The 13,202-nt window shown below is 37.0% G+C and overlaps 1 protein-coding gene across 3 annotated transcripts in view; it reads left to right on the top strand.

Annotated features, from left to right (window-relative positions):
- The window catches only part of NIPBL (NIPBL cohesin loading factor), a 219,487-nt gene extending 213,027 nt beyond the window's left edge, over positions 1-6,460 (top strand). For 2 of the 3 annotated variants that reach the window (XM_053592093.1, XM_053592111.1), the window contains 4 exons: positions 481-755; positions 2,276-2,450; positions 4,416-4,604; positions 5,153-6,460. In XM_053592093.1, coding sequence (XP_053448068.1) covers positions 481-755; positions 2,276-2,450; positions 4,416-4,604; positions 5,153-5,518 — 1,005 coding nt within the window. In that variant the 3' untranslated portion in view covers positions 5,519-6,460. Of the gene's footprint in view, positions 1-480; positions 756-2,275; positions 2,451-4,415; positions 4,646-5,152 lie in introns of all 3 variants that reach the window. The other variant, XM_053592103.1, reaches the window with a different exon arrangement.
- The last annotated feature ends 6,742 nt before the right edge of the window (positions 6,461-13,202 follow it).

Below are 13,202 nucleotides of genomic sequence, written 5' to 3'. Positions count from 1 at the left end.
CGCCGGCCCCATATGCCGAGGGTGGCGGGTTCAAACCCAGCCCCGGCCAAACTGCAACCAAAAAATAGCCGGGCGTTGTGGCGGGCGCCTGTAGTCCCAGCTACTCGGGAGGCTGAGGCAAGAGAATCGCGTAAGCCCAAGAGTTAGAGGTTGCTGTGAGCCGTGTGACGCCACGGCACTCTACCCGAGGGTGGTACAGTGAGACTCTGTCTCTACAAAAAAAAAGAAAAAAGAAAATAGTCTCTTTGAATGATATTTCAGAAGGGTACTTTTTGAGGGAATAGTTTCAGGAGAGGGAGTAGGTATTATATATGATTTCATTTAGTCTTAGAAACTAATTTTTTTTCTCCCAAGGATTACATAATGGTTTGTAATATTAGTTTAAGGAAGTTTTTTGAAGCTATTGAATGGAGCATACTTACATTTGTTAGTGGTATTTTGTTTTCATTGTTTTTCTAACTGAATAATTTTCTCTTTCAGTCTATGGTAAAGGACAAAAGGAAAGAGAGAAAATCATCACCTAATAAGGAAAATGAGTCAAGTGAGAGTGAAGAAGAAATTTCCAGACCTCGGAAATCACGGAAACGTGTTGATTCAGATTCAGATTCAGATTCAGAAGATGATATAAATTCAGTGATGAAATGTTTGCCAGAAAATTCAGCTCCTTTAATTGAATTTGCAAATGTCTCCCAGGGTATTTTATTGCTTCTGATGTTAAAACAACATTTGAAGAATCTCTGTGGATTTTCTGATAGGTAAGGTTATATAGTAGTGAGAGGAAAAATAACTTTGTTCAAATAATTAAGAAATATGAAACAGTCAGGGATGGTGGCTCATTCCTGTACTCCTAGCACTTTGGGAGACTGAGGCAGGAGGATTGTTTAAGGCCAAGAGTTTGAGACCCACCTGAACAGAAGTGAGATCCTGTATCTACAAAAAGAAAGAAAGAAAAGAAAAAGAAAAATTAGCCTCGTATGATGGCATGCAACTGCAGTCCCAGCTACTCAGGAGGGTGAGGCAAGAGGATAACTTGGGCACAGGATTTTGAGGTTACTGTGAGCTATGTTGGCATCACTGTACTGTGGCCAATGTGACAGAGTGAAATCTTATCTGAAAGCAACAATATATGAAACACAATTTGGTTTCCATTGCTTACTTTAATATTAGAAATACTCTTTTTTTAAAAAGGAGTTTTTTCCTTGTTGTTACTATGTAATATTTTGTTTTATGATAAGCCATAATTTATCCATTCTGTTACTGGAGAAAAAACATGTATTTACTTGGTGACAGTGCATTATAAATTAAATTAAAGAATTTGTTTTGTTGGTTTCCTTAAAAAGGTCTTATTAAAGAATCAGGCTAACTTTGAAGTAGATTATAAATATAAGTTTTTAAAGAGCTATGAAACTACAGTTGTATACCAACTAAGGCTGAGTTCTAACAAACCCAAATAGTCTTCAAAGTACTTTATAAAGTAAAAGATAGAAAAAATATTATTTTGAATACCATGTAATTTTACTAACCATTAGTTCTTAAAGGTACCTCTTTTCTGCCTCTCCCCATGGAGTTTTGGTTTTTCATACTCATTGAAACCTTAGATTAGAAATCATGAAGTCATATGTTAATAGGAGACAGATAATAGACTGGACCTGGTTAGTGGCTAACTGGAAAGAGTATGTTTCATGTAAATAGGTTTATTTACTGTCTTTTAAATGGAGCTTTCTCATGTTTCCATACTTTTTGCCACAGGAGAAGGTGGGCAGTATGTGGTTGGAGCTCCCACTTTTCAAAGATAACTAAAAATCTAGATTTTATGAGGAATATCTTCATGTTAAATGTCTGCTAATTCAGAATAGCTGGCTGAGTGTGGTGGTTCATGCATGTAATCCTATCACTTTGTGAGATTGAGGCAGGAGGATCACTTGAGGACTGGAGTTTGAGATCAAAATGACTTAAAACCTTATAAGGTCTTAGGGCAATGCAAGGAGTTGGAAAGAAAAAGCAGGGTTGCTCATAATCTGCAACAGGCTTATAAACAATCATTCTGGCTGCTGTACAGAGAATGAATAGATGAGGGATGCAAAATGTCAAAGAAGGTAAATGAATTAGGTGGTATTGAGCTTCCCTAGGGTCACTTTCAGAGTATTACAAAATAAAAATGAGAAACTAATTTTATTAAAGTGATGCTTCTTACCTACAATTTCATTTCTCCAAATATGATGCTTGTATCGATTCAGATATCTTTGTAAATTATTGGTTTATTTTCCCAAAACAGTAAAATCCAGAAATACTCTCCATCTGAATCTGCAAAAGTATATGATAAAGCGATAAACCGAAAAACAGGAGTTCATTTTCATCCAAAGCAAACACTGGACTTTCTGCGGAGTGATATGGCTAATTCCAAAATCACTGAAGAGGTGAAGAGGAGTATAGTAAAACAGTATCTAGATGTAAGTAATAAAACCAAAAGTAATTCTTTCTCATAAGGACTTTTTTGATCAGTAAATTTGGGGTACAGAGAAAAGGGCTAGCTATCTCCTCTACATTGAGTATGAGCTTTATAAACTATGAAGATTTTTTTTTCTATGTGATTTTAATGAGTTACCTGAAGCTTGCCTTTCCCATTACACCCCATTGCATCATAATTTTTTCTTAGAAAATAGCCTACTAATAATCTTATTTTAAGGAATGTAAAAGATTATACAGAAATATATGTGTGTGTTATTGTACTCAACTCCTAGTATTTGGTTCCAGAATCCCACAGATACCAAAATCTACATGCTCAAGTCCCTCATATAAAAGGACATAGTATTTTTGTATAACCTATGTACATCTTCCCACATACTTTTAAATCATCTGTAGATTAGAGATAGAAAATAGAGTAGAGTCTATCCTTTGGAATGAATGGGGAGTTAAGTATAGAGTTTCTGTTTGCAGTGGTGAAAAATCTCTGGCAGGGGTGGTGCTTATGGCTCAGTGAGTAGGGTGCCGGCCCCATACACCGGAGGTGGTGGGTTCAAACCCAGCCCCAGCCAAAAGAAAAAGAAAAAGCTCTGGCAGTGGTTAGTGGTAATGATTATACAACATTGTGAATGTACTTAATGCCAATTAATTGTACACATAAAATGGTTAAAGTAGTAAATTTTACATTATGCAAATTTTGAACAATAGAATAATTTTTTTAATTTTTTAATATCTGTAGAGGATTGTCCTAAAAAATTAAAAATAAAGTTTTATATTTTAATCTACTTACAGCAAGTAGCTGAACATAAATATAGTTTTTTTGTTTGTTTGTTTTTACAGTTTTTGGCCAGGGCCGGGTTTGAACACACCACCTCTGGTATATGGGGCTGGCGCCCTACTCCTTTGAACCATAGGCGCCGCCCAAATATAGTTTTTTGGATCAAGAATGAAAGCTGCACTGTGATCTTCATTGTTGTTTGGCAGGCCCAGGCTGGATTTGAACCCACTAGCTCGGGTGTATGTGGCTGACAGCCTAGCCGTGGAGCTACAGGCACTGAGCCTGCACAGTGATCTGCCTATTATTTGTGAACTTCGCAAACATTATACTCTGAATTAGAAAAATATTTTAGGCTGGGCATAGTGGTGCTGGTTTAACTCTGTAATCCTTTAAGTTAATCCTTAACTCGGGCGGCACCTGTGGCTCAAAGGAGTAGGGTGCCAGCCCCATATGCCGGAGGTGGTGGGTTCAAGCCCATCCCCGGCCAAAAACTGCAAAAAAAAGTTAATTCTTAATTCTTAACCTTATAATCCTAGCCCTCTGGGAGGCTGAGGCAGGTAGATCACCTGAGTTCAGGAATTTGAGACCAGCCTGAGCAGGAGTGAAAAATAGAAAAACCAGCTGGGTGTTATGGCAGATACCTATAGTCCCAGCTACCCAGGAGGCTGAGGTAAGAGGATCCTTTGAGCCTAGGAGTTTGAGGTTGCTGTTGAGCCATGATGCCAGAGCATCATGGCCTGGGTAACAGACTGAGACTCTTATCTCAAAAAAAAAAAAAAAAAAAATTTTTTTTTTTTTTTTTTTTTTAGTTCTCATTTAGAATTCTTTTCTTTCTTTCTTTTTTTTTTTTTTTTGAACAGTCTCACTGGGTAGAGTGCCATGGCATCATCATAGCTCATAGAAATCTCAAACTCCTGGGCTCAAGCTATCCTCCTGCCTCACTTTTTCTGTTTTTAGTAGAGACTGGGCTCTCACTCTTGCTCAGGCTGGTCTGGAACTCCTGAGCTCAAGCCATCCACTGCACCCAGCTTCATTTAGAATTCTTAAACACCCTTCCTCTTGTATCCTCTTATCCCAGCAGAAAACAAAGAGAGCAGAGAACTAAAAGATGTAACTAGTCATTCTTATTTGAAATATTTACTTAAAACTCTGAATCAATATCATTTTTTTGTAGTTCAAACTTCTCATGGAACATCTGGACCCTGATGAAGAAGAAGAAGAAGGGGAGGTGTCAGCTAGCACAAATGCTCGGAACAAAGCAATTACCTCGCTGCTTGGAGGAGGCAGCCCTAAAAATAATACAGCAGCAGAGACAGAAGATGATGAAAGTGATGGGGAGGATAGAGGCGGAGGCACTTCAGGGGTGAGGCGGAGGAGGAGTCAACGTATTTCGCAGCGTATTACGTAAAATGATTTTTATGTGCTTATATATGTCAGTCTATTAAATGTACACCAAGTAATGTAATACGAGAAAACATTTTGTAGATAGAGATTCTCTACTTAACCATTTATACATCTTTTTGTAGAAAGTTTAACATAAAAGACAATAAAAAAACAGAAATGAGATTTATCCAACATAAAGGGTTATTAATTTTCCTTTGGATTGTATTAATGCGTGTTATCCTTTTTATTGTTGCTAAGTTTTATGTAGCTTTATGGTTCATATGTATATATAATTTTATATATCAATAAGAGTAAAGACACGGGTACAAATTAAGAGTTATATGGTTTTACAAATATATGTTAACCCCTTGGCGCTGGCGGTCACGGTGCGTCTCATTGCCGGCAATGGAAGTGTGCCGGGAAATCCCAACTCCCGGCGTCAAGGGATTAAAAGCAATAAAAACAATTATTTCACTAAAATTCTTTTGTGTAACACTTGGTCTTTTTTCCCCCCTCCCAATGTTTTAGTCATTGAGAAGGTCAAAACGAAATTCAGACTCTACGGAGTTGGCAGCACAGATGAATGAAAGTGTTGACGTCATGGATGTCATCGCTATTTGCTGTCCAAAGTACAAAGATCGACCACAAATTGCAAGAGTAGTACAGAAAACCAGCAATGGCTTCAGTGTTCAGTGGATGGCAGGCTCCTACAGTGGCTCCTGGACTGAGGCTAAGCGCCGTGACGGCCGCAAACTGGTGCCTTGGGTAGACACTATTAAAGAGTCAGACATTATTTACAAAAAAATTGCTCTAACAAGTGCTAATAAGCTGACAAATAAAGTTGTTCAGACTTTAAGATCCCTGTATGCCGCCAAGGATGGGACTTCCAGCTAATGAATTTGTAAATGCAGCCAAATTTACAGGAATTTTTTTAAAAGGCAGAAAAACTTGAAATATCAACATTCTGGCAAAAAAAAAAAAAAAAAAGATCAGTTTTATGAAGAGTAAGAGTGGAACCTGGGATGCAGGAACAAAAGAAGGAAATGTTGGGCAAACATTTTTGTGGGAGCTCCCTTCGCTGTTGTGCAGCAGAAACAGATTCTCAGTTCATTTTTACTCCCACTGTATTATAGTTTAACAAAAATTGTTTATATCTTGGAAAAAAACTTTCTGTTTAAAAAAAATAAACAAGTGAATGTTGGAAATTAGTCTGTTAATGTTCTTAATAAAGTGTTCTTGGAGTTTAACCTAGCAGCGGATGGCTTTCTTTAGCTTAGCCCAGTTTCCAGGGAAGCATTGTTTTTTTCCAGGCTGTAAAATGGCAGAATCTCCTGGATATATAATTTATTCTGTTGAAAAAAAAAAAAAAAAGCATGCAGTATCTATGACCTATCTGCAGAAGGAGTTTTTGTAAATGTTAGATTTTGATGTATTAGGTCACCCTGAAAACAATACAAGAAAAGGGATCCCCAGGCAATCTGGTGGAGCGAATACTGCAATAAATTTTTTTACTTCTCTTTGTTACTTGTCTGTTTCCATTTGAATTTCTTATTGTAAAAACCTGTTTAAATCCATTTATATTATTTTGCAGTCTTTTATGTAAAATTTATTATATCACTGGTTTTCAAAGCAAAACAAAAAATGTTTATACAGTTTGTATAGGCTGACTTCTGAATAATTGGTATCTATTATTTTCATTCCCATAAGAGGGTGTAAAAAATTAACTCCAGGGTTTTATTGTATCCTGCAATATTTAGTATTAACTATATATGATTTAGCACTGTGCCAAACACATTTTCCAGAGTACATTTTGATATAAAAAGAAACTATAGTTTATTCCTTGTATGCTTCAATTTCTTTCTAGTGATGTCATGATGGTGGTATTTTTTAAATCTTGGGTAAAGTTAACAATGCTACTGTTTTGGAAAACCAGCATTTCTTTTAGTTAAAATGATGCCGTGTTATTTTAGAAATAGAGTTGAGTATGATGCTTAATAATGACCTTCACAATATTTTTCACAAACTATTTTTTTAGTGCTGAAAAGAATAATTTTACTTTATCTGTTTATTCATTTCCTAGTCTAAAATTTTGTCATTCATTTTAGGGAAAGAATTACTCATATATTAGTTACTACAAATATATTGATTAAATTGGGAAGGAGGTGTTTAATCTGATTTGCACAGTTGACACTCAGAAAAATGATGTCTAAAATTTATAGTGAATGAGGTCTGTTTAAAGTTTAATTATTTTTTAAAATGTGTACTTATTTATAAATCACCTTGAAAAAATTGACCTCTAGAATTGTTTTATGAAATTGGCAAATAAACGAAGGTATTCAATTTGTGAGGAAGAGTGGCATTACCACAAAATACCTTTTTGTGACACCTATTAAACCACTATGAAAATATCAGGATGTATTTCCTATGTGAAATTCTTACAGGATGCTTTCTTGAAGGAAAAGTAGTCTCATTCTTCATTTTCTTCCCCTTAATTGCGTATTTCCTTCCCTTTGAGACAAAAGTAGGTTATTTTTTGCCCTCTTTGTTTTCTTTATATTGACAAAGGACTTGAGGTAGCTTATGAAAATAATATGCTTATATCAATAATACTTAGAGAAAATACAGCAATATACACATATAAAATCCAGCTTAGAGGTTACCAAAGAATAGAGATGTAAAAAAGCCAATTTTGAGTGCTATGTACCTGACAATGATGCACGCTGTCATTTAATCTCAAAAAAAGTTTAGTTACGTATTTTGTCCTCATTTTGTAGATAAGGATAACAGGTTTCGAAGGATTCAGTAATTTACTGATAAATGTTATAAATAAGGACTTAAACTGGAATTAGGGTAATTGTGTCTCACTACTCTAGGCTATTTTGCTATCAAGTATTGAGGCAGATGATCCTTATTGAAAGTAAACCAGTTCCTAAAGTACCATACTTGGGACCCTATTTAAAGTAAGCTTTAGGAAGTAAGTATATAGTAGGTAAGATTTCTGTTGATCATAGATGAGTTGCTGTGTATGCCCTACAATGGAAATTTAAGAATTTTAGAAGTAAGTTTTAGAATTTTTTATGTATTTTTAACCTCCAAATTTTATCTGTTAATGTAAGCCAAATGTTGACATAGTATATTAGCCTTAATTCTTAACCATACAAACCAAAGTTTTCCAAAACTGAAGATTTCTCAAAGATTAATTTTTAGATCTTAACACTATATTAAGTTAAGGCTTTGGCAATAAAATATACAAAATCAAACTTTTCAAGTATATTGGGGATTTACAAAATTCTGTCTTAACCTGTAGTTTGTTGACTAATTACTGTAGATTAGTCTTACCATGTTTTATTGACTTGATGATAAGATATATTTAATATAAAATTTTAAAGTACCTCTTTTTAAATATATTAATAAGAAATTTGGGGCGGCACCTGTGGCTCAGTCGGTGGGGCGCCGGCCCCATATACCGAGGGTGGCGGGTTCAAACCCGGCCCCGGCCAAACTGCAACCAAAAAGTAGCCGGGCGTTGTGGTAGGCGCCTGTAGTCCCAGCTACTCGGGAGGCTGAGGCAAGAGAATTGTTAAGCCCAGGAGTTGGAGGATGCTGTGAGCTGTGTGAGGCCACAGCACTCTACCAAGGGCCATAGGGTGAGACTCTTGTCTCTACAAAAAAAAAAAAAAAAAAAGGAAAAGAAATTTTACCATTTCCTTACTGAAATTATTTATTATTTTAACATAGAATGGCTAGTTTTATAAAAGATTAACATACCAAAATACACATGACTTAAAATTTAGTGATCACTAGAATTCATTAATCTGTAATAGAAGAAATGGTGAGTATTTAAAGGAAAAAAATACTCTGTTGATATGTTGAGTATTTGAATTATTAGCAGGTAACTAAAGCACACAGGTGATTCTTGATGGCTATAGTCTGTTTTATGAAGACAGGTAAGTCAAACTGATTTCTGTCCAATATGGATTTCATGATCAAAAGCAAATTTATATTTTCATCTAGAAAGGGAACTTAACCAAAGAAATATGTGGTTCTGCCAAGCCCACACACATTTTTGAGTTGTACAAAAACTCATCCTCGTCACTACATCACTGTGCTGTCTGCTTCTTCAGAACTGTTGATACAGATCTTTACTGGAATAAGATTACTTTTGCAAATATAAAGCTCATTAGATTACCCACTTGAAATTATAATGTTATTTGAAACACTTGATAGTAATTTTTGCTCTATAAAAATCCTACTTGTTGGCGGAGCCTGTGGCTCAAAGGGATAGGGCGCCGGTCCCTGGAGGGGTGGGTTCAAACCCAGCCTCAGCCAAAAACCACAAAAAAAAAAAAAAAAATCCTACTTGTTTTAACCTTTTGCCTGGATCAATTTAAAATTCAGGTTTGTTTCATTCCATGGCTAATTTTTTCATAGGATACGTATTTATTATAACTTGATTTTACTAATTTTATTTATTTGAAGTTTTGTTGTTGTTTTTGCAATATTTGACCAGGGCTGGATTTGAACCCACCACCTCCGGTATATGGAACCGGTGCCCTACTCCTTTGAGCCACAGGCGCTGCCCTATTTGAAGTTTTTTCTAAATACACCATTGTCCTATTGGTCATATTTAATAGACAATTAAATGCAACTTCGACATGACAGCTTACTGGCCAAAACAAATTTCAGTTAGCATAAGTTTACTAAGAGTCATAAAATCCCATGTGTTTTTGCATGGCAGCAGGAGAGCACCCCAAATTCACCTTTGTTTTTTTGTTTGTTTTTTTCTGAGACAGTCTCACTTTGTCATCCTCTATAGCGTGCTGTGACGTCATAGCTCATAGCAACCACAAACTCTTGGGCTCAAGCAATTCTCTTGCCTCAGCCTCCCTAGTAGCTGGGACTACAGGTGTGCCCGCCACAATGCCCAGCTTTTTTTATTTTGGTGGTGGTTTGTTTAGCAGGCCCCAGGCTGGTTTGAACTCACCAGCCCTGGTGTATGTGGCTGGCAACCTAAGCACTAAGCTTCAGATGCAAGCCACTCGCCTTTGTTTTTTAAAACCCCTTTGTACGGGCGGCGCCTGTGGCTCAGTCGGTAAGGCGCCGGCCCCATATACCGAGGGTGGCGGGTTCAAACCCGGCCCCGGCCAAACTGCAACCAAAAAATAGCTGGGCGTTGTGGCGGGCGCCTGTAGTCCCAGCTACTCGGGAGGCTGAGGCAAGAGAATCGCTTAAGCCCAGGAGTTGGAGGTTGCTGTGAGCTGTGTGAGGCCATGGCACTCTACTGAGGGCCATAAAGTGAGACTCTGTCTCTACAAAAAAAAAAAATAAATAAAACCCCTTTGTATATGGCTCATTGCGCAAAGCAGTGTGTACACCAGATTCTCATCAGAATTTTTAAAATTATTTTAACTTTGTTATGGAAAGCTCCATTTCCCCTTTACTCATTCTGAATTTCTGACCAAACTTGTATGAGCTTCCCTCTATATAATCCCTTTCCCCTTATTTTTTTAAACAAATCCCAAACATCATTATTTTCATCTATGTAAATGTTATCTTTAAATGTTAATACATCCTTGATATCAAATATCCAGTAAGTGTTCAAATTTATAACTTTCTCATTAAGGTCATATTTTTTTTCAGTCCTTCTAGACATTTCTTGCAAAATTTTTTTGATGAAATCTTTTTTTGTTGTTGTTGTTTTTTTTGTTTTTTATTGTTGGGGATTCATTGAGGGTACAATAAGCCAGGTTGAAACTAAATTGTTTTTCCTTGTGTTCTCGAGAAAATAGCTGATTCTAAACAGGATTCACAATTATTTTCTGGGTTTTAATCTTTTTTCCTTACCTGAATTTATTGTAGGTATGAGATATATTGGATTTCTTCCAAATTCATGAGTATTGATGTTTGAGCCTGCAAAACTATTATAAAAATAATGAAGTAAGGAGGTAGGTCCACTTTTTAGAAAGATTATGATAAGGTGTGGGGAACCTGCAGCCATGGGGCCACATGAAGCCTTCTGGATCCTTGAGTGTGGCCTTTCAACTGAATCCAAATTTTACAGAATGAATCCTTTTAATAGAGGGCTTTGTTCTGTGAACTTTGTATTTGGTTGAGGATCCAAGCCTGGGGGTCTGGAGGGCTACATGTTACTTTGAGGCACAGTTTCCCCAGTCTTTTGAATTTGAGTTGGCAAATACCACACATGGGATAGGAGGTGGAAGATCATAAAGTAAAAGGCAATGGAAGTTTACCTGGATGCCTAGGATGCATAAATTTTCTTTGTTAGTAAATTTTTGTGTTACATGCTGCTTGCAATAAGTGGACTACAGGCTATGATTATTTTTATTATATAGCTTAGAGATAGTTTTTGAATGGAATTTTGCCTCTATCTTTTTACTTGTGACTTTTTTTCGGTCATTGTTTAAACTCAGCCACATAGAACTTTGGAAATGAGAAGTTATTTTATGTTACTTCATCAAATATGGTGTCCTCACCCTTTGCATTGGCCTGCCTTCTACTAAGTAAGAAATGGCTGTGTCAAGTTTGTTTTGATTATGATTTGCCCAGAAATGTAATTTTGGCTTAACCTTACTAGAGTTAGGTCCTCAAACAAAGAATAGAAATAAGTCATTATGACCTAAGTTTGTTGTAAAACTGAAACCAATACTGAATTTCCATATTTTAAAAATTACAGAATCATGGGTGGCGCCTGTGGCTCAGTGAGTAGGGCGCCGGCCCCATATGCCGAGGGTGGTGGATTCACACCCAGCCCCAGCCAAACTGCAAAAAAAAGTTACAGAATCATGCAATATGAGGGACCTGAGAAATCATTTAATCCAGCTGTTTTTAGCCACTGTGGAATTCATAAACCCCTTTGAGAATCTAATGAAATCTCTCCTTAGAAAATGGGATAAATTCGGGGCGGCGCCTGTGGCTCAGTCGGTGGGGCGCCGGCCCCATATACCGAGGGCGGCGGGTTCAAGCCCGGCCCCGGCCAAACTGCAAAAAAACAAAAAAATAGCCGGGCGTTGTGGCGGGCGCCTGTGGTCCCAGCTACTTGGGAGGCTGAGGCAGGGGAATCGCTTGAACCCAGGAGTTGGAGGTTGCTGTGAGCTGTGTGGGGCCACGGCACTCTACCGAGGGCCATAGGGTGAGACTCTGTCTCTACAAAAAAAAAAAGAAAATGGGATAAATTCATATCCAAAATTGGGCATAAAATTTCAAGGGGTTCCTGGTCACCCCTACCCACTTCTTGTGACCCGTGTTGGGAATTCCTGGATTTCAGATTTAGAGACTTTTTCTGACCCAAACCTTTCTTTTTTAAGAAAGTGAAGATGAGGCTCCAAGAGTTGATAACTTCAAGCTGCATACCTACTTAGTCCAAGAGTCAAGAGCAGCCCTGAGCTTTTATCTCCAAGATAAGTTACTCTTATGAGGAAGATTTCTTTTTGGAAAGTCCTTATGCAATCTCTTGTTAAGATCTTAATGGAGGCTACTTAATGACTAAATTGTATTGATTATTTCTATACCTTTTCTTTTATATTCTCAGATTTTGTTATGCCTGCCATCCTAAAAACAGAAGGGAAAATGCAGTATTTTTTTATTTTGATTATTTTCTTTATCACCTGGCTTGATGTAGAAAACTAAAATGTGAATAAGTAAAATGAGTATTAACTTGGAAGTCAGAAGCCATATTCTGAAATCATGTTTTTGAAACCAGTATAAAATGAAATTTGATGAATAAAATCACTTAGCATATTATGTGGGAGCTTATTTAAAGAAAGCCATAATTATGTTTTATATGTGTGTGTGTATATATATATATATTTAAATCATCAGAATGTAGGATAGGTGGGGGGATGGAGAACAGCATAGTGCATGGAAGAAGGGTATATGTAGTATAATGTCAAAAGATAGGCCAAGCATAGTGGCCTCACACCTGTAATTTTAGCCCTCTGGGAGGCCAAGGCGGGAGGATTGCGTGAGTTCGAGACCACCAGTCTGAAATCTTGTCTGCTAAAAAGAGGAAAATTAGCGAGGCATTGTGGCCACAGGCATCTGTAGTCCCAGCTACTTAGGAGGCTGAGACAGGAAGATCACTTGAACCCAGAAGTTTGAGGTTGCTGTGAACTAGGCTGATGCCACACAGATTCTTAGTTATCAACACCTACCTCCTTTGGGTAGGCTCATCTTTTTTTTTAGTCTGAAAAAAAAAGATGAACCTACCAAATGTAGAGGCATAAGTGTGCAATTTTGATAACTAACAATGTTGTAATTATGCAACTTGATCATTTTAATGTGTAGGCAATTGAAGTGCCTTTAAGCACAGGATTAATGAATGCTCACTCTGGCTGCTACATAGAAAAGGATAGATTTGAGAGTGTCAGTAGGGATGGAGAAAAGATTGGCATGATTGCAAATGTATTAGGAAATAAAAATATCAAGGTTTGGCAGCACCTGTGGCTCAAGGAATAGGGTACTGGCCCCATATTCTGGAAGTGGCAGGTTCAAACCGGCCCTGGCCAAAAACTACAAAAAAAAAGAAAAACAAAAATATCAAGGCTTGACAGTTGACTAA

The sequence above is a fragment of the Nycticebus coucang genome, chromosome 1 (genome assembly GCF_027406575.1).
Source record: "Nycticebus coucang isolate mNycCou1 chromosome 1, mNycCou1.pri, whole genome shotgun sequence".
Taxonomy (NCBI): Eukaryota; Metazoa; Chordata; class Mammalia; order Primates; family Lorisidae; genus Nycticebus; species Nycticebus coucang.
This window is presented reverse-complemented; position numbering and strand designations above follow the sequence as displayed.